The 20,665-nt window shown below is 38.4% G+C and overlaps 1 protein-coding gene across 2 annotated transcripts in view; it reads right to left on the bottom strand.

Annotated features, from left to right (window-relative positions):
• Positions 1-20,665, bottom strand: part of LOC125304164 (transcription factor TFIIIB component B'' homolog) — a 102,444-nt gene that overhangs the window by 50,995 nt on the left and 30,784 nt on the right. Inside the window, exons 4-13 of one of the 2 annotated variants that reach the window (XM_048258231.1) lie at positions 19,314-19,429; positions 19,117-19,182; positions 16,618-16,788; positions 15,738-15,871; positions 8,624-8,718; positions 8,438-8,492; positions 5,217-5,360; positions 4,917-5,111; positions 4,723-4,780; positions 4,444-4,612 (exon numbers count right to left, since the gene is read on the bottom strand). In XM_048258231.1, coding sequence (XP_048114188.1) covers positions 4,444-4,612; positions 4,723-4,780; positions 4,917-5,111; positions 5,217-5,360; positions 8,438-8,492; positions 8,624-8,718; positions 15,738-15,871; positions 16,618-16,788; positions 19,117-19,182; positions 19,314-19,429 — 1,203 coding nt within the window. The remainder of the gene's footprint in view (positions 1-4,443; positions 4,613-4,722; positions 4,781-4,916; positions 5,112-5,216; positions 5,361-8,437; positions 8,493-8,623; positions 8,719-15,737; positions 15,872-16,617; positions 16,789-19,116; positions 19,183-19,313; positions 19,430-20,665) is intronic. The other variant, XM_048258232.1, reaches the window with a different exon arrangement.

Below are 20,665 nucleotides of genomic sequence, written 5' to 3'. Positions count from 1 at the left end.
TAGGTTCAGTTTCACTTAGCAGACGCACAGAGACATTGAATGAGCGCTCACATTACTACCCCCAAGTGTAGGCTATGCCTCTTTATTTGATCACACACAATTAATAAAGATTTCCTAATCTGGAAATTGTTATGTTTTTTTTCGGCCAGTGGTTCTATAATACAGTAGTCTACCATTAATTTGTGCCGCAAATGATCAGACGTGTGACAGAAGCAGGGGCATAGCCTGTAACTTCGCTGATCCGTAGGTAGCAATCTCATCGGAGAGGAGGCCCTAACGCTGCAGATAACAGACAGAAGGCACAGAACACAGTTGCATGTCCAGTAGCCATGGGTCTAGTGAATATAGCCTACCGAGTGCAGATGGCTACAAGCTCACGCTTTGCCTGGTCTAGACTAGAAGCTTATGTTTCAAAGATTTAGAAGCTGGGCACGTAGAGCTCCAGAATCTTTGGTAGCAACCCCGCCCCCTGGTAAAACAAACGTGTTTGACATAGAGAAAAAAAACTGATCATAAAATGTATCGTAAAAAGGAACGATGGTGTTGTAGAAATGTAGCGGAGTAAAAAGTACAGATAATTGCTGTAAAATGTAACGAAGTAAAAGTCAAAAGTATGCACTATAAATTCTACTTAAGTAAAGTACAAATACGTGGAAAATTTACTTAAGTACAGTAACGAAGTATTTGTACTTCGTTACATTCCACCACTGAACATTGGACAAATAAATGACACTGACTCGCCATATCCTGACTCTGAAAAAACATTGTCTTGCTTTGCCGCAAACTCAGCAATGAAATTATAGGCCAGTTTGCAGGTAGCATAACGTATTTTTCAATTCATAGAAGGGAGAGCCCAGTCTCTCCTGTGACATTGAGGTGCGCAAATAGTTTTTAATAGCCTGTTCAACTTCGAAAAGCTTCACCCGATGCCAGTCACTGATCGCAATTTCAAATTTTGGGAAGCTTCGTTCAATCTTTTTAAGTTTTAAGTGCAGTAGGCCCCTATCTGCCCCCTTTGGAATTATATCTCGAGCCTATTATAAGGTCCAGTGCGTTATGTCCTGGGATTCGGACTTGCTCAAAAAGAAAAAAAGAAAAAAACACCTTTTTTATAGATGGTTATGAAGAGCAATATGAGTCTGAACTCCGTGTCATTCAGACTCAACCCTCTTGTTGCTTTTATATCTTTTTCGTTGTCTTTTGAACGTCGGCAAGCAGGCATGTTGCGGTTGCAATTTAAGTGATATTTCTACAGTAGGCCTACAACATGCAACATGCTTGTTAGGCTGGGCTACTGTCTTGTACAGGTAAATGTTCAACAATTGCTGGTGTGCAGGCTATAATCAATTAGCTAAATCATTTGTCCAGCTGTTTAAAAAACAAAAAATCGTGCTACATTCAAACGCAAATGGTGCTTTGATATCTTTTTCGTTTGAACGTCGGCAAGCAGGCATGCTGCAGTTGCAATGAATGAGGATAATTGGTTTTATCTGCGGATTTATTTTTTTGCATTATTTTGAATATGACTCGCTATAGTCTCAACAGCACGTCTACTTTTTCCACACGCAGTTCCACACGAAGTTCTAACACACATCCCCTCTCGCTTTCTCTCTTTCCATCCCTGCGCACGGAGCTTTCTTAAAGGAGCTGCACCATTTTACAACAATTGCATCTACATTTTCATATTAGAATGTTTTGTCTGTTTAAGTGTAAGCTTAAACTACCGTGATCAATTTAAGTTCCCGTGCCCCGCTGAAAGTCTCATGCGCTTATCGTTACACTATCAAATCTATAAGTAACCGTGACAAATAGGGTATAAGATATATAAACTCACGCTATTGTATCATATATGTAATGGCTCACTGAGTCATGGAAGCAGTTAAGTCAAGTCGCGTCAAAAATAGTAGTGGCAGAACTCCCAAGTGACACCTTGTGGTTGTTTGTGTCAACTGCAGTTTGTGCCATTTCTGCTGAGAAAATGGAGTGTGTGATTCATGAAGGAACCCGTCCAAACTTAACTGGGACCCACTGTAGGACGAGTTGACTAATCACAGTCCTTGCTGTCTGCGTCGCTTCGACGCAAAGTTACAATTTTTTGGAGGTGCACGTCAAGCTACGGCGGAGGGGTCCGAGGCGATGCAGAGGGGTCTGCGGGGGTATGGCGTCGATTCGACGCAGAAGTATAAAATAGGCTTAAGACGCATCAGTCAAAAAATGAATAATTCACACCGGACTATAAGTCGCATTTATTTAGAAATTTATTTCACAAAATCAAAGACAAAGAACAGACAGACTATGTAACTGGACACAGAGGGCAAAAAGATTGAGAATTCTACCGGGAATGTTAATGAAGATGAAGGAGTGAATGACGACAAGCTTAGGCGAGCTGGGCATGACAAAGGCTGCCAAGGAGGGCCCGATGGTAATTGTAAAGCAATTTACAAAAGACTGACTTAACAAAAATGCTGATGTGGTACATGAAAATTTAGCTAGAAATGTGGAGAATGCAATGTGGAGAAAGTCATCATTCTCAAAATAACCTATGGCTGAGTTTTTTTTTTTTTTTTTCAAATGTTTTCATGCATGTCTGGATAACGGGCATGTTACGAGGAATGTTTAGGAAACAGACTATCGTAGGCCTACATCCTCAAATTATGGAAACCTTATTGCTACACTGTTACATTGATGGAACATTAATGGACTAGGCTATTTCTGTTAGCACTTCATTGAAATGTACATTTTGCACATGCAATTTTGCATATCTCAAAATGAAAAGTTCCTTATTTTCAACTGAACTCCAGAAAGAATGAATATAGGCTATATGGGGTATTTTTTGTTTGTTATGCCCTTTATGTGTATATATTTTGTGCATGCACTTCTGCTGTAGCATTTATTTCAGTTTATATCAGTTATATTTCTGAAGAATACAATGTGTTGTTTCAGGCCCGCTGCATATCTTTTGAAATTTTATTTGAAATAATCAAATGTCTTAAAGTTAAGTTAATAAAGTAACTCTCTCTGCTTTCATTTGATTCCCAATCAAGATACACAGGTAAAAATGTCTTTACACTGTTAATGTGGACTTCTGTAATGTTTAGAAATGTAAAAGAATTTTAATCATGTGATAAAATATGTGATTAATCGCGCTAGTGTTGCACAGTGCACTGATACTACAAAAGTATCGCAATACCATGAAATGAAAAATGTCACAATACCTAATATTTTATTAGTATCGATACTTTTAAGAATGACCGTCTTTTGAAGTAACGTGCGTGTGTGCAAGGCATGCTTTTAGAGTCATTTCTCCTCACACACACGTATGCGCAGCTGTCGTGCCATAAACAGCGAGACATTGCTGCTAGTTTAAATGCTGTTGTAACACATAATAATAGGCTAATATCAAGTTGATTTGCTCACTTGCATCTCAAGTTTGTGTTGCTAACCTACCTAGGCTATGGGATTTAGGTAATTTAGGCCTACTATTGGGTTTAATGTCATTTAGAAATAGGCTACGCAACCATGGCAAACTTTTACATCTGGAGAGAGCTCCTGGCTAACTATCCCGCTAGCTCAGGTCTCATCTCATTCGTGGAGTGGTTACTAAAATCATTAATGAACATTGCAAGACACTTAGCTCTTCTATGATCCCAGAAAGATTTTCTTTGACTTGTTAGTTTTTTGAACATTTATTTTATCTAATGACATAGAAAACATAATAAATTGCATCCACATATCCTTACGCACTATGCACAACTATTACTCACTAGCCTAAAACCGTGAGGCTGAAGGCTATAATTAACTCACGTATTTCTTAAAGTGACAGGCACTCAATTACACCTAAAAACAAACAATGTGTACTCAATTAGCCCTACACACCACATTAAAGATATGCCTAAGTGTAACACTTAAAAATTCATATTCATATTCATATTCAATTCATATTCATTTTTATGCAGATTATAAAATACTATATTTTATTAACAAAATAACTTTAGATGAATTCCAAAATATATCAAATAGAAACATATGACATAAGCCATAATTTTCCGTTTATGTGTGTATGGAGAGTCAAGCAGAATCTAGGATGGCCACTGGTGTGGTGATCACACTATATTCAATATTACTGATGACGTGGGTGGGGGCCCCCAAATCAAATACATGTACATTTTTAAAAAGTATCAAAGAAGTATCGAAATCGCAATTCTTGACCTGGTATCGGTATCAAAACAATAATTTTGGTATCGTGACAACACTAAATCGCGCTTAACTACAGAAATTCTGCGATTAATCGTGATAAAAAAAATAATAATTTCACAGCCCTAGTTTTTATGCATTTGCACCTGTGTGTCTTCCTGCCATTACCAAGCTTTAATTTTGCATTTCATTTGGTGTGCAAATACAACTTGCTCCCAGTGACTTTCGGTTCAAAGGATTTGCTTTTACCTCAGATCTCCTGGTCATCTGTGAAGAGACTCCCTCAGTCTCCTCAGTGGCACAATCTCCAATTGGGGCATTTTGTCCAGCCTTCCCTAAGGCTCTCAGTGGAAGTTTAGGGTGTGTTCTCTGCTGGAGGTCACACACCAGGGAAGTGTGCCTCATCTCGGAGTCCCTTCTGTCATTCATAAACATTGACACAATCTCAGTCCTTATTAAAAAATAAGATTTATATTATCCATCACTTATGTCAATTTATTGTGCCCCACCAAAATCCAAGCATCTTACCCATCACTGTGTGAGTTCTCATCAGCAGCTAATCTGCCAGTAGCTGCCTCATTGTATTCTAAGACAAAATGAAAGGTGCAATGTTTGCTTAACTTATCAATTATTTATAAAAAATAAATCAATCAATATTAGGCAATAGCATTTTTTTTTAAATTCACATTGTTATTACAAGACACACATAGGTTTTGTCATGCCTGTGTCGAGTGTCTGTCTATCCGTCATTGGATAACAATCACCTCCCTCTCTACTGTTTCTGCTGTTTTTGCCATCACTTGTTCCATGTTCATTGACATTGTGCTCATTTTCTTTTTCTCCCTCTGTAAAATCACCAATTGAATTTTCCTCTGCAGAACCTTCCGTATCCGAGGCAGCCTTTAAGGGCTTTCTCACTGATGGAGAAAGATATGAAAGGACATTTGATGACAATGGACTAGATCAAAAACATTTTATTTTTAAATACACTGTAGGCTCAAATGACAACTTTGCAATATTACCTCTGTTTTTTTTCTTGTCTTTCCTCTGCTGCACTCTGGCTCCCATAGAAGGTTTTACTTTATTTGTTTTCCTTCTTTCTTCATCAGCCAAGATCTTTTCAAGCAGTTCTGTGAAAAAATCCAGATCCAAGCGGCGTTTCTCTCCTAACACAAGAATACAAAAAAAGAAACTGAATGCTAAAGAATGAAACCTCGCAAAAATAATAACTGAAACATTTTGTTAAGGTCAACAAAAAACTGTGCCTTTAAAGAATTTATCACTTAGAAAGCTCGTAATGAATGCTGTAAGAGGGTGAGATGGGTTATTAATATACTTATTACATCTTTCTTATCAGTTTGTAAGTTGTTATGCAATCAACCTATCTAAAGTGAGTCATCTATAATTTATATGGTCTAGCTAAACAGCTGCTTTTGTTCAAACCAATTTAGAAAAACTATGCAAAGCCCTAGGTCTCCAGTTTAAATGGCTGCATTGCTATCCATTGTGCCCTCACATGATTGTCTGAATAAAAAAAATTAAAAAAAAACACTATTTACCATGCATCATGGAAAACTTCTAAAATGTATATCAGCCCTGGAAACACATAATGGCCTACTTTTTAAACTCAAAAATATTTGTTAGACATTTCACTCAATGTCTGTTTTATCCAGAATTTGATCCTATCATCACTTATAAACTGTAAGTTGCACATGATTATTGCTTTCCAGAAAATATGCTCTTGAAAGTGTGTCCTTTCAGGGATATACAGTGGGGAGAATAAGTATTTGAACCCATGCTAAAGTTGACTAAAAAAGAGGAATATAAAAAAATCTGTTAGAAATTGATCTTAATGCCTAAATTAAAAAAAAATAGTAAAAATCCAACCTTTAAAAACACCAATTTTAGTGAATGAAGAATGTATCGTAAATAAATAAATAAATAAATAAATAAATAAATAAATAAATGTTCTTCCTTAAAATACAGGGGTAATAAGTATTTGCAGTCCAGCTCACTGCGCCGGGATTAGTGTGTGCTTCACCTCACTGTGTTCACTGTGTGCTGAGTGTGTTTCACTAATTTCACGGATTGGGATAAATGCAGAGACCAAATTTCCCTCACGGGATCAAAAAGGAGTATATATACTTATATAACTATCAATCCTTCCAGGGCAGAAGAATTTGGTTTAGGTCAGGGATTCCAAGAAGAAAGTGATCCTGAGTTGGGAGGAAGGTAAATAAAACTGTGTAGCCTATGCATAATGTTAGCTTATGGAATGGAAGAAGTGACACTTCTAGTTTCGTAATAAATCAAAATATTGCCTTTTTCTAAAATGTTGTCCCCAAACAACTCGATGCATATTTAATGTTTCAACTATTTCTTTAGCACAAACACAGTGATGTTTTTCGACGGTAGAAAATATAGGCTAGATACTTTGGTTATCTCTATAAGAAATAATGTTAGCACTTGACATACACATAAGTAGGCTTGTGTGTAGACTTTGTCTCATTATGGTCAATCATGAAGAAGTTATTCCACTGGACAGACCATCATGAGACAAACAGCCCAACACATATTAGCCTATGCAGATTGACTGCTATGTAGCCTATTTATGAATGATTAATATACAAAATTCAATAATGTACAATTTTTGGAATGATTCATATACAAATAAATGCGCAAATCAATCAACAAATTTGCAAATCAAACCAGCTAATAGGCTAACTGAAATAATACCATGCCAATCTCTAGGTATGGTGAAGGGTATGTGATTATGTGGGTCTATTTTAATTCCAAAGGGAACTTTATCAGGATTGCATAGTATCCCGGATCCATGAAATAACTAGCCTTTTAAAATAAAAATCTGCCTGCCTCTATGGGAATTTAACATAGGGGTATACTTATGAGCACCTGTATTTTTTTTTTTAGGACGAATGTTTATTTATTTACGATGCATTATTCATTCACAAAAAAAAAATTGGTGGGTTGGAATTTCTCATTTTTTTAATTTGGGCCTTAAGATCAATTTTCAAAAGATGATTTTTTATTACTCTTTTTAGTAAACTTTAGTGGTTTTAGTAGTAGCTTTAGTAGTTTTTGAAAACTGGATGAAGTAATGAAAAAAAGTGTTTGATATTGCATTTATATCTGGAACATTGACTGATGAAATAAATTTAATGTTTGCATGTTGCACATTAATTGGGTAGCGATAGGACGAATGAGAGAAAGAACGGAAAAATTAAAATAGAGATATGCGATGGTCAAAAACATGATTGATGAATTCATGGTATACTGGATGATGTTAATTTACCACAAAGATATTTTATCTTATCCGGGTCACTTTTGACCCAGGTTATGCATTAAAAGGTACACTATGCACGTTTAGGTATTTTTGGCAACTCTAGAGCTCCTTCTAGAGTCACGATATATTTATATTTTACTGTAAATAGCAAACTTCTTGTGAATTGTCCCCCATGTACACATAACAATGGAAATGCTTTTGTTGTGGTGGTGAAGGATTAACTTCTCTTCTCCAAACAGCTATATCTACTGACAAGGTATCGAGTCACGATTCTCATGAGATTTGTTATGCCGCCAAAGTTGCATTGCTGATTTTCTCGGTAGCGACTCGCTACGTCTATGCTGCATAGCTATGCTAGGTGAACGATTCGCCTATTACAAGTTTGCTTCTTGTGGGAAATTCAATTAATGTAGCTGGCTAGACCATGCTATTGCCACACACACAAGAGGGGGCAGAATGGGAATTGTGAATTGTAAACAAAAAGGTTAGCATCATATCTGAATCATCCGAAGGGTAGGACCTCCGTTTGACAAACCTCCGCATATACTCCGGAGGTTATATCTGAAAGCCCTAAGTGAAACACATTCAGCACACAGTGAACACACAGTGAGGTGAAGCACAGACCAATCCTGGCGCAGTGAGCTGCCTGCTACAACAGCAGCGCTCGGGGAGCAGTGAGGGGTTAGGTGCCTTGCTCAAGGGCACTTCAGCCATTCCTACTGGTCGGGGTTCGAACCAGCAACCCTCCGGCTTCAAGTCTGAAGCGCTAACTAGTAGGCCACGGCAGCCCCTCATGTGATATGTTTTTTTAGAATTTCAATGACACATAGATCAAGGTTTAAACAAATACACAATAATATAACTGTACAACAACAAATGATATTGCATAAAATAAAATATTGTTATGTAATTGGCAAACAATATATTGCAGGAAAGTCATACGGAAGGCTTTGTCTATCCTCCAGGCATTGGCACGCTCTTCTTTCTTGAATTTGTTCTAGAAAGTTAAAAATTCAATTAACATATGATTTTCCAATAACACCAAGCTCAAACATCAATACTCAGCCTATTAAAAATAAACACCAACTAAAAAATAAAGCAACCTATGACCAAAATATGAGATCATACCTTAATCTCAGAGCGAGCTCTGTGTGGAAACATCGAGCCAATCATTGAAAAGTCTGTGCCTACCATACTAATGGCCAGGAAGAACATATCGGTCTCTGGAAAATACATACAAAAAAGAGCACACATCATGTCATCATAATGTATACAGCTGAAAGTAAAGCCAGTAATAAAACAATAACACCACATTACATTGATTGCTCTTAATCATGGTGACGAAATCTCTTTACAGTTAAGCGGGGACCTCACTTCAACCGCCACTAATGTGTAGCACCCACCCAATGGGTGATGCATTGCAACCATTTTGCACGAGAAAGCTAACCACAAACCAGTTTGGGGTAGCCTGGTCCTTCCAGACTCTCGTACATTTCATAATGAAGCCACTTTCCATTGCCAAGCGTTAACTTCCTTGAAGGGGAGTACTCTGTTGAAGTTTGAAACTATTGGATCTGTCCAGAGCCACTCTGGATCTGCCATAATCAATCGCTAACGTTTGGTCATGACGTATGTCTGGCTCAAACTAGCGCACAACCTCAACGTCATCGTTCTCAGCTACTCCCTCTGTTCGCTGATTGGACCTGCAGATTTTTGCAGGAGAAAACCCGCGAATATACCGCAGACCCAGACGACGTACTGAAGGGAAATGAAAATTGAGCGGAAGTACGTAGGAGGGTGGAGCCAGGCTAAGCTTGGGGTGGAGAGAGAGGGAATCATTCAGCCAATTACACTGAGGGATGATTAGGTGACCAGATGGAATAAAATGATTCCATGATTTAAGACATCAGACACCCTTTTCTTTCTAACACATTTATTTTAATGTGGACTTATAATAAAAGTATTTAAATCAGTAATACGTCCATGTATACAGATTTCTCAGTCAACACATCATACATCTGCATTTCCAGCTCAAATCCCATGTCAACTTGGGAGAGGAATTGAATTGAATTTTCAAAATCTATTTATTACAATCTTAAAAATACATCAAGATCAACCTGACACTGTACTCAAAAAGTAAAGGTTAGGAAAGTTACTTGGGAGAGGATAAATGTCAATATTGCAAATACTACATTAAGGTCTGTCTGGAGTAATCACTGTTTGTACGTTTGCGGGCAAAAAAAAAAAAAAATATGTGCTACATATGCTATCATTTACAACAAACTCAGAAACAAACATGGCTGCAAGCAGCAATGAGAGGGACCAAGCAGTGTCCAGAGTTACCATGGCAAGTTTCACATATTAAAAGTCTAATAATTTAATGCTTTTCTGAAGCTGTCTGAAGATTAACCCTTACAAGCTTTCTAATTTCGTTAAAACTTTAACGATGACCAATCGTCTTATATCTCAGCTGTCCATTGACTGATTTTATTTCTGAAATCTTCCCCATAATGCTGACAACATAGGCTTCAATTTGATGATTTCTTTGAATTTCTTTGGATACTTGAAGATGAGTTGTGAAAAATAATGTCACTTCAGTCGCTTTATTTGATGTAGACAGCTGCGGATGCCGTCTGTACACCTTGGGAGATTACATCGACTGATACCCATACAGCTGGATAAACTGAGGTAAGATATATTTTAAATCGGTTGTAGTTATGGTTAATCTTAATTTATAGTCCTAAAATCATGTTATTTGACAGTAATATGCTTTTCATTAGCGTCATCATTATGGCATAACGGGGCTCACGTTAGTGTACCGGCATGTAAACTTTAGCTAGCTGCATTACTCTGAACGGTTTGTAATATTCTCGTTTGCTTTTGATGTCAGTTGTTTTCATTTAACAATTAAATTAAATTTTGGATATACATTTGGAGAGGATTTCAAAGACTGTTCATTACTATATCAACATTACTACATGTATTTTACATCATTTCATAGAACTAATCCTTCTGATTACAATGATATGTATATCCCATTGATGGTATGTAATATACTCAAGAAATAAGGTTTTTTTGTGTGAGGTCATTCAGCACAAAAAAATGGAATGTTCGGCACGGGCACGAAAGGGTTAAACGGACAAAATGATGAACACCTGTGAAAATTTTTGGCAGCCGGTTCGATTGGGGTCAAAGATATTTTAGTTTAACAAGCTGAAGCATATCAGGAATCGCCAATGGAAAGACTAAAAGTTAAAATAAATATTTGTGCTACCTACACAACAGGATAATACATGGATTTAAAGGAAAGATCCGGTGTAAAAACAACCTATTAATGGATGATAGCTAGTTCAAACCTTCGTTTGGGGGCAAAATTATGTTAAACGGAGGAGTTTTGAGCTAAATCTTTGTTTGCATTAGCACACTTCTCGCTGTGCAGATCTGGCTGAACACGCCCACTGATTTGACGCTACTGGAACACAAAAGGGTTACACTTTACATGACAGTATCGACATAAGAGTGACATGACACGGTCATGAACATGTCATAAACAAGTGACATTCGGTTTTTGTCATAACAAGTTAGGGTTAGGTTTAGGTTTAGAGTTATGGTTAGGATTAGGGTTAGAGGCTAGGTTTCACGTGTCATGACAATGTCATGTGTTCATGACAGTCACTGCATGAAAAGTGGGATTTCCGTCAGTATTCAGCACTGTAGATTGTCGTGGAAGTTCAGTTTAATGGCTGTTCGCAGCAGTTTGCACGCAATGCCGAAAACTGCCATGAATTGTCAGAAATTGATGTGGGCCTTGCTTGGCAGTCGTCCGCCCATGACCCCCCTCCTCCTAATTCTAGGGGAGGCTTTAACATGTAAATGAAAATGCTGTGAGCATCAGGGTAGCAGGGGGAGTGAACTGTGCATGCTGGCATGACTGTGGCCTTTGGTCTTGCTTAAACAGTGGATGTGTTAACCACACAACTCCCAGTAATACACTCAACAGGCAGAAATGATGCTGGGTATGACATGTCTGTTCCCTGCAAGCTCCAATAATGTAACCTGACTTAAAACAGTCGATAGAGTTTAGAGTCAGATTTTCCCTTCGCACCAACACAATGAGAATTTCAGAGGCAAATAAATGATTGTCTTCATCACTGTCTTCATTCAACAAAAATATATGCAAAACTGCATATATTTTTGTTGAATGAAAACATACATACATACATACATACATACATATTGGCTATTTCCCTGGTAGTAGACTATTTACACAGTCCAAAACATTCTCAGTCTATACGCCACAGCAGGGTCACTTCAATAGTCCAAAGTCCAACCGTTACGCCCCCACACCAGCAGGGGAGACACTTCCTCTAGTGAGCAGTGGTTGTACTATGGTCACGCTTCCACCAGAACAGCTGATAGGATAAACAACAGTCAGTGTGCGGCAGCAAATTCAGAGAGGAGCATCTCCAAGCCTCGCCTTCCCACAGGCTGCAGCGAGCTATACTTGGATTTAGCAGAACAGAAAGGCTAGCCTACAGTTTCATTAGGCTACTACTTCACGTTACTTGGATGTATGTGGATGTGAATCATAAACAACGCGCCCGCGATCATCGGCGCTCATTCCTTCTAGAAGAGGGGACCTTTAAACAAGCACTTCCCTTTTTGCTTGGAAGAATGGAGAGCGTTGGATCTAGTGCCAGATGAGTGGTTACTTGTCTCGCCAGGAGAATGGACATCTGCTGTCAGGAAATCAAAGCCGCGGTAGCCAGCCGTAGCCTAGCAGGGTTCACTCGGAGACACATAGGCGCTACCGGAGCAATGGTAAGATTTAAAGAATACTATGCTTTCATTCTGCTGTAGGCTATAAGGAAATAGATAGGCTACGTTGATAGATACCGATCTTAACTGTACATTTTGTTTTCACAGACTAACTTTGCCTCTTAATGGGGTTGTGACCACCTCTTTGCTCGGAGCTGTCTGCAAGTCATTAGAGCAATTAGGTAAACTCCAGGTTGCTGTCCATAGAGGCCGGTTGGCTGCACTGGAGTCGAAAAACTGTGCGGGAGAGACAAACTTTAAGAAGAGAAGACGGGTGTACAATCCCAAGCTTGTGGTAAGAATATGTTCGATGACTGCTAGCTAAGCTAAAAGTAGCCTACCCTAGCCTAAAACCAAAGCTAAGAGTAGCCTAGTAGCCTTGCAAAAGAACAAGTGAGCAGAACCAGCTTTATTAAAGTGTATTTTTTTGTCTCGTCATTTACAGGAAGCATGCCGTCTTCACAACTCCGAGACAAATTGCAGGCGCTACGAACCGGAGCAAGGGTAAGATTTAAAGAATATGCTTTCATTCTGCGGTATAAGGAAATAGATACTTATACCATAAGATAGATACCGATCATAACTGTACATTTTGTTTTCACAGACTAATCTTGCCTCATAATGAGGCGGTGACCTCCTATTTGCTCGGAGCAATATCTGCAAGTCCAGATTTACACGATGTTGATAAAGACTACATTGTGCGCAAGTGACTTTTTTACAATCTTTTGAAGATTGTTTCGGTAGTGACTAAATGGAACTATAGGTCCTATATTTTGGTAAATCAGTGATATTTCCAATTGCACATTTATATAAATAAAATGCATTTTAGGATATTTAAGACTATGCCTACAACCTAAAATAAAAATTTTGTTTCAATGATTAAGCTAGTGCTATTCATGGGTTTCATCAGATTCCTTTCCACAGGTGTATTAGTCAAGCACCATGCAGTCTGCATTCATAATCTAGGTTATTGATTGTATACACCTGTGGAAAGAGACCTGATGACACCCATGAATATAGAAACAAAATGCCAACATGTCTAAACATAAAAGAAAACATGGAGCAGAAAGACTGATAAAATATAGACAAATAGTGAAGTACCAAGAATATTTAAGAAAGGAAAGTGAAAGAAATCATTGTTCAACTGCATATTTTTGCAGAAGCATTAGTTAGGAAGACTGAGGGCCCTCTCTTACACTCAGTGCATTGAGGAACCAGTCGCGACACAATTGTTTTTCTAGTTTTAGGTCAGCGCATTTTATCATTATTCCGCCAGACCTTGCACACCCACGGGTGTATCGATGAAAAAAACAGGTGTGGTCAGGCATATGATCAGAAATTGCTATTTTGACGCCACAGAAAATTATAACACCACTGACCAAGGAATGTGATCTAAAGTTAAATGGGCATTATTTCGTTATTTTGATGGTGCACTGTCAGGAGTCTAACAGCCTGCTAAGCCAGTGTTTCTTGCACTGGGGGTCGGGACCCCCAGGGGGGTTGACAAAAATTTGGGAGGGGTCGCGAAATTATTTGCAGAAGGTTTTCAGACCAACATGTTTAAAAACTGGGATATTCAGTAGTCCTAGATGTAGGGTTACAATTCACAGTGTTTCCATAATGTTCCTCCGAATGTGGATGCTTTGTTTACGCAAACTCAAATCTCTATTTGCGCCTATTGCAACGATAACTTCAAAGATTCTGTGCGTAAGCTTACCAGTGATGCAGCCTTTTCTTGCCACAGAACTGCCAGTTATACATTGGATGAGTGCTTATTCTTTGGAAAACAATAAATCAGATTATCAAAGGCTTGGTTTTGATGTTGACATAGCATACCGTTTCTGCCTCTGCCTCCAATGCCAGTCTTGCAACATTTTCCAAAATGAAACCAACTTTCATTGGCTGGAGAGAAGGGGGTCTCGAGGCTTGGCCAATGTTTTTTGGGGGTCACCAGTCAAAACGTTTAAGAACCACTGACCCAAGCAACAAGTCCCTGGCAACGCAATTCAAAGTCTGTGCTGGTGTGCTTGGATGAATGTCCTTAGCATTTTTAACATTCATTGGAATGTTATCGGGGTGTTGGGAAGCAAAGTGCATGAGCGTAGACAGCACACAGACACATACATACTCCACACACCTGGGGACGCTGGTTTGCCTGTGTAATCTGTGTTGTGTTGAACCACGTGGCTCAGCCTGTAACTCGTCCGTACTCAAACCCGCAAACAGCAGCACCTCGGATCAGGAGGAGTCGAGGATCCTAGCAATAGCAGAGCAAAAGCCCAGGCTGCAACACTACTCTATAGGCGTCTGCAGGGAGGTTTACCAACATACTGCACACCTACCGTTACACTCCTAAAGCCCCCTAAACCTCACTCCTGATCTGGGTCATGGTCCAGGATTCCTACACAGTGGACCACCCCTCCACCCTCGTTTTGTTTTCATTGTTGAAATTTGGGAAAAACCTTGTCTTACATTTAAAAAACAAAAACTGAACTGCAGATTTGCTTAACTACTTGGGCTGTCTGACCGAGTGGGTCAGAGTTTAGGCTGGCTATGGACGAGGCAAACTGGTGTCGCCTGGTTTCAAGCATTCCAACAATAGTTCCATACATACTTTCACATTTGTGTGAGTACCTAGTAGGGGTAATTGTTGATTTAAAGAGTAAAAAAAAGTGTAAGCCTTCAGCAGATCCCTTCTGCAGAAATGTGTTTGCTCATCCGTATGGTGGTACTGTGCCATGGTACATGCAGTAGGCCTACTTCCTTTTAGGGAATGGGAGATGGCACTCATTGTTTTTCTTCTGATTGGTTATGGCATACCTGCTGACATTTAGCTTTTAAAAAACGAGTTTTGGGTTGCCAGGTTTTATGACAACAGGATTGAAATTGAAAGTAAGTCATTGTGTTGGCTATATGTAGGGTGCATATCATACCCAATTTGGCAACCTGGGAAATGTCAGACTAGCAGCATTATGTGCAACATTTGTGACTTATGTCATTTTTATCAACACAAAATACTGGCAGTCTGATGTAATAGTCACTACCGAAACACTACCGTCACTACCGAACATGTGCTGTCAAAACCGAAACATGGGATGTTTTGTTAAAAAAAGAGTATATCTAATCATCTGACAAGATAACATGGTGGTGTTTGGTTAAATATATATTTATAGTAATACATCCTTAAATTTGAAAACGGTATGATCAACTTTTGGCGTTTTACAAAGAAATATTGTTTTTAAAATGCAATTAATCTCATAAATTACCTATATTTTTGGTTTCAAAATGGATTTATTTTGGCGTGTCTACATGCCCTATGCTATAAAGGCTATAAACCATTTTGTTGCTAATGCAAACTTTTAGCTTTAGCTAAAATGCCTCCATTTAATGTAATTTTGCTAAAATGTTGGTTAAATCCACTCACCTTGACTTGACCAGGGCTTAGTGTAGCTGCCCTTACGAAAACTGGAGTATGTAGTTGTTGAGCCACGCTCAAATATAGGGTCTCGGTCTTCAGAAAGGTTTGGTCCCTTGTTACGAAGTACTTCTACTGTCAAACTACAAGGAGACAGAGGAGTCAGACAGTAATCAAGGTCAGGACTTCCAAATTAGCCGATTTTTGTGTTTTGCTTTCAAATCATACCCTCATGAATTTAATTGTTGCAACATCTACATTTGAACATCTGACCCACAAGTAGGGGTGCACTGAATCCAAGATTCGGTTTGGGATGGCTCTATGATGGGATTCAGATTCTGCTGAATTTCGATTGGCTGTGTTGGGCAAATGCTGGTTTGGCTCTAAGGCTCAGTCTGAACAGTATTAAAATACACTACTAGTAAGTTTTGATTCCAAACACGTCAAAAGTAAAAAGCCAAAATGCATTTTGCTAATTGCAGTGACCCCTAGAGGTCAAAGGTCACCAAATTTCTTGAGTGTCCTCCTAATGGGGTCATGAGTCCATGTACTAAATTTGGTTTTAATTAGGGCTGTCAAAATAACTTAATTTCGATTCATTAATTTGAGAAGAAATAACTGATTAAATAAAAAAAATAGCGCAGATTAATCGATTCCATATGACCCCGAACCGTTCTAGTCCTTAACCATTAGACTGTAAAATGAAGGAGAGAAGAAGAAAATGTGCTGCCTAGATCATTGACTGGAACATTTACTTTTAAAAAATGGCCTGATGATGTTGATAAAAATAAAGTGTTGATTAAAATAAAGTCTTCTGCCATGTAAACAGTAAAATGGATGTAAAACAAAATAAAAGTGGAGGCTTTGTGTGACTGAGGTAAATTCTGACCTCTCCTCATCGATGATCAGTGAACCATCCTCTGCTACCTTCACCTGGGGTACCAGCAGCGGTTCGTTGGGCTCAGATTCTGACAAATCTTCCTCATGGGTCTGTTCCTGTTCTTCCACATGATGTTGCGATTGAATCTGCTGTTCCAACTGTGCTGGTATCTCCTCTGAGCTGCATATAGAAAAGAGAAGTTTATTCAAACTTTCACAACAACACTTGATTAAACAAATGATTAAGTACATGAACCTGCAAACTAGTGACTTAACCCATTTGGTGACAAATCTCCGGCACTGCGGTTGTTATTGACGACAAAATACACCTCACAAAAAAATATGCTTTTCACAAGCCTGACCACAACATAGCCAATCAAAATTCAGAGTAGAAAGCTTTTCTTTGAGATTGGTTGATTCAATATTGATAACCATAAGCAACAAATCAAGGTATTCTCACAAGCTTAGAATGAGTCCTTTATATATATGTAGAGCGGGGAAGCCGATCTCAGTTTCTGTCATGTTGGCTGCCATATTGATACTGAGGTCAAAAACTGACATACTCCACTGCCTTATGTGTTTTTCACATTTAAGTAGCAGCGTTGCCAGAAGAATAAAACAACAAATCAGTAGCCTTAGCTTGTTTTAGTGGGCTACTGATGGTGGTTGCTAGTTCACGCTAACAAGGATTCTGTGAAATGGGAGATTGCAACATTAGCCTACATGAAAAGGCAAGGAAGACAAATCATGACAGCAGAAAACAAGGTTAAGAGCAAGAATTCGCAGTACGCGAATGACCATTCCATGCCTTGAAAGAAATGCATTTAACATGTATTGTAAATGTGATCACAAACTATTGATCTTTGCCTATGTGCAACATTAATGTTTCATGTGCCTTGCAGGGTTCATTGCTGTAGCCTTCATGGGTAGGGATGTCCCGATCCAGTTTGTTTTCAAAACTCCGGTCCGTGTTTTCCAGCGCACCGATGTAGGTAATCCATTCCAGGTTTATTTTCAGCTTTTCCCCCACACCTAGGCCTACAACTCTACACATCCAAAAGGTTAGAAGCTTCCAGTATAGGCGATCATAACTTTTTTTACCGTTTAGTCTGTTCATCGGCGCAGCCTACGACGATGTGAATTAGTGACAGCTGTTGTCGCGGTAAACTTAAGCTCCTGTCTCTAAATAGTGTAGATAGGCCTACGTGCTGTTGCTTGATTTTCTGTAGCCTAATAAATGCAGCCTGTAGCCTAGGTTACTTCAGCAAACCCAGACCAGTTGTGGCATCAGTTTCACTTTTAAAACGCAACAGTCTCACTTATCATTGATGAGCACAGGAGCAGGCTGACACCTGAGCATGTTGAAATGATCACCTTTGTGAATAGAAGAATAATCTCCCCATCATGCTCAGACTGCAGCCAGGGCAAACAGTAGAAATTGAAGGGAGTATGGAGATGGAGCAGTAAAATGTGAAAGAGATAGCAATACTGTAGAAGGCGTGACAGTTATTTAGGTTGTTATAGCCAATTCAGTGTGTGTGGGGTAATTTGACTATTTTCTACTCAGGTTTTGTGTGTGTTGCTTTTATATATAATTTTAGATTGTTTACAATATTGTTTACACTGATGGCTTTTTTAAGCCTTGGTTTACACTCTTGAGCAGAGCACTGATGCCAATTCAGTTTGTGTGGTTAATTGACTATTTATTTTATACTCAGCTTTTCTGTGTGTTTTGCTTTTTTTATACAGTTTACAATATTGTTTGCACTGATGGCTTTTTAAGCCTTGGTTTACACTCTTGTTCAAGAGCAGAGCACTGATGCCAATTCAGTTTGTATGGTTAATTGACTAGTATTTTGTGTTTATTTAACCCTGTTAAGAATAAACAGGTCAGCTTCTCATTATCAACCACTGTGGATTATTCAAACTAACCTAATTAAGTTGGCCATAGTTGTTCTTAAGAGTAAAACCCTTTTCAACATGAGTATAACAACAAAATAAGTAAATATCTTTAATCTTTAATACATGCTTGGATCGACCGGTATCGGCCGATGCTAAAAGCTACAATTTCGATATCGGATTGGAAGTGCAAAAAGCTGGATCGGGACATCCCTATTCATGGGCACAGCTTGTTAGTTTGAATCGTTGATTGATGTTGATTGAGAGACAACGCACAGTTTACAGTCAATTGTAAAGATAGGTCATATCCTAATTGTATTTATTTTTGACTTGTTTGTATGTGTGTGATATGTTTATATTATTAATTGCTGCTGTAACACCATAATTTTACTTTGGGAATGAATAAAGTAATCTGTCTGTCTATTGTATCCATCTATCTATCTATCTATCTATCTATCTATCTATCTTCAAAATCAATAGTTTACAACTGAAATATTAATTCAGAACATCACTAAGAAAATGCATTTCTTTCGAAAAATAAAAACAACAATACATTAAACCTTATTCCCAACTTTTGAACAGTGTACCCATTTTACTTAATTTTACATACACTTCAGAAGGATCTGGTGAAGAAAGGGTGGTTTCATTGCTGTGCTGGTCCTTTTCCTGATATGATCTAAGAGAACACAAGATCAATAATACGTAAATAAAAAATAAAGGGCATGCCTGCTGATTAAAAATCATGAAAAACACATAAAATCATTACATTTGTCCAGCTATTTATAATGAGTGGAAGAACAGTCATACTTCATTGGGTTGGTTTTTGGCAGATAGTAAATAAGTTCCCTCATGGTCATCTTGCTGTGGTCTTTCAGAGTCTCATATTGTATCCTTTTTGTTTTCTCCGTTAAGGTCTTCTGGCTCTAGAGGACACAAAATGGCATTTAGATTAGGGTATACAGAAATCCTGAAGTGAAATTCAATACCTTAATACCTGCTCAAAACACATTTAAAACCTCAACACCACAGAGATTTTCACGGGCGAAACCTTTCTTAGCCAAATTTAGTTACTTTAATATATTGGGGTATGAAATTAATTGACTTTGAATTTCAGTTTTTACCCATCTGATCCTATTCAAACGGATTCAATCTTATTTGTATAGACCTCTGAAGTTCGCCTACAAAAAAGCTGTTTTGCCCATTTACAGTTCCTATAAAAAGTCTTCAGCCCCATGCTAAAGTTGACTAAAAGAGGAATAAAATCTAATCTTTTGGAAATGAATCTTAAAGGAGAATTCCGGTGTGATATTGACCTAAAGTGTGTTGAAACATGATACCGAGTGTGAACGTATGTCTCATAGCTCACCTCGGCTTGTCCCCTGCACTCAGAAATCTGCCGCTAGTTAGCCAATGCTACCAACAGTGTGTCTCGGGCATCGGCCTAGCCATGCAAATAAATCACTGTTTTACACCATTTACGAGGCTCAAAGTAGCTCCATACTTCATTGGTAGACTTCCGAGGGCCTTGACATTTAAAACGAGACATGGAGAACTTTGAAAAAGCACTGGTAGATTATTTACAAGACGATTTATACAGACAGTACCTTAAGGAATTTTACCGTTCGACACCATCACGATAAGTCAAGCGACAAGTACGAACGAACAAGTATGATAAGGGGTCAGATTCCAAAAATAATTCTGTGGAAATGCATGGATTCCAGTTGCTGCTACTGGAAGCAACTGAATCCATGCATTTCCACTGAAGGTACTGTCTGTATAAATTGTCTTGTAAATAAACTACCAGTGCTTTTTCAAAGTGCGAGTCCCCCAGAGTGCAGGGGACAAGCGGAGGTGAGCTATGAGACATACGTTCACACTCGGTATCATGTTTCAAGACACTTTAGGTCAAAATCACACCGGAATTATCCTTTAATCCTTAATTTAAAAAAATGAGGAAAAATCCAACCTTTAAGGACACCAATTTTCTTTGTGAATGAATAATGTATCGTAAATAAATAAATGTTCTTCATTAAAATACAGGGTGCATAAGTATTCATTGATTAACAATGATTAAAAGGTTCTAATTAATAGAGGCCTTGGCAGTGGAGTGCATTACCTATGATTTTCTCTGTAACAATTGAACCAGCGGATGGCGGGCA

This window comes from Alosa alosa, chromosome 12, assembly GCF_017589495.1.
Source record: "Alosa alosa isolate M-15738 ecotype Scorff River chromosome 12, AALO_Geno_1.1, whole genome shotgun sequence".
Classification (NCBI taxonomy): domain Eukaryota; kingdom Metazoa; phylum Chordata; class Actinopteri; order Clupeiformes; family Clupeidae; genus Alosa; species Alosa alosa.
This window is presented reverse-complemented; position numbering and strand designations above follow the sequence as displayed.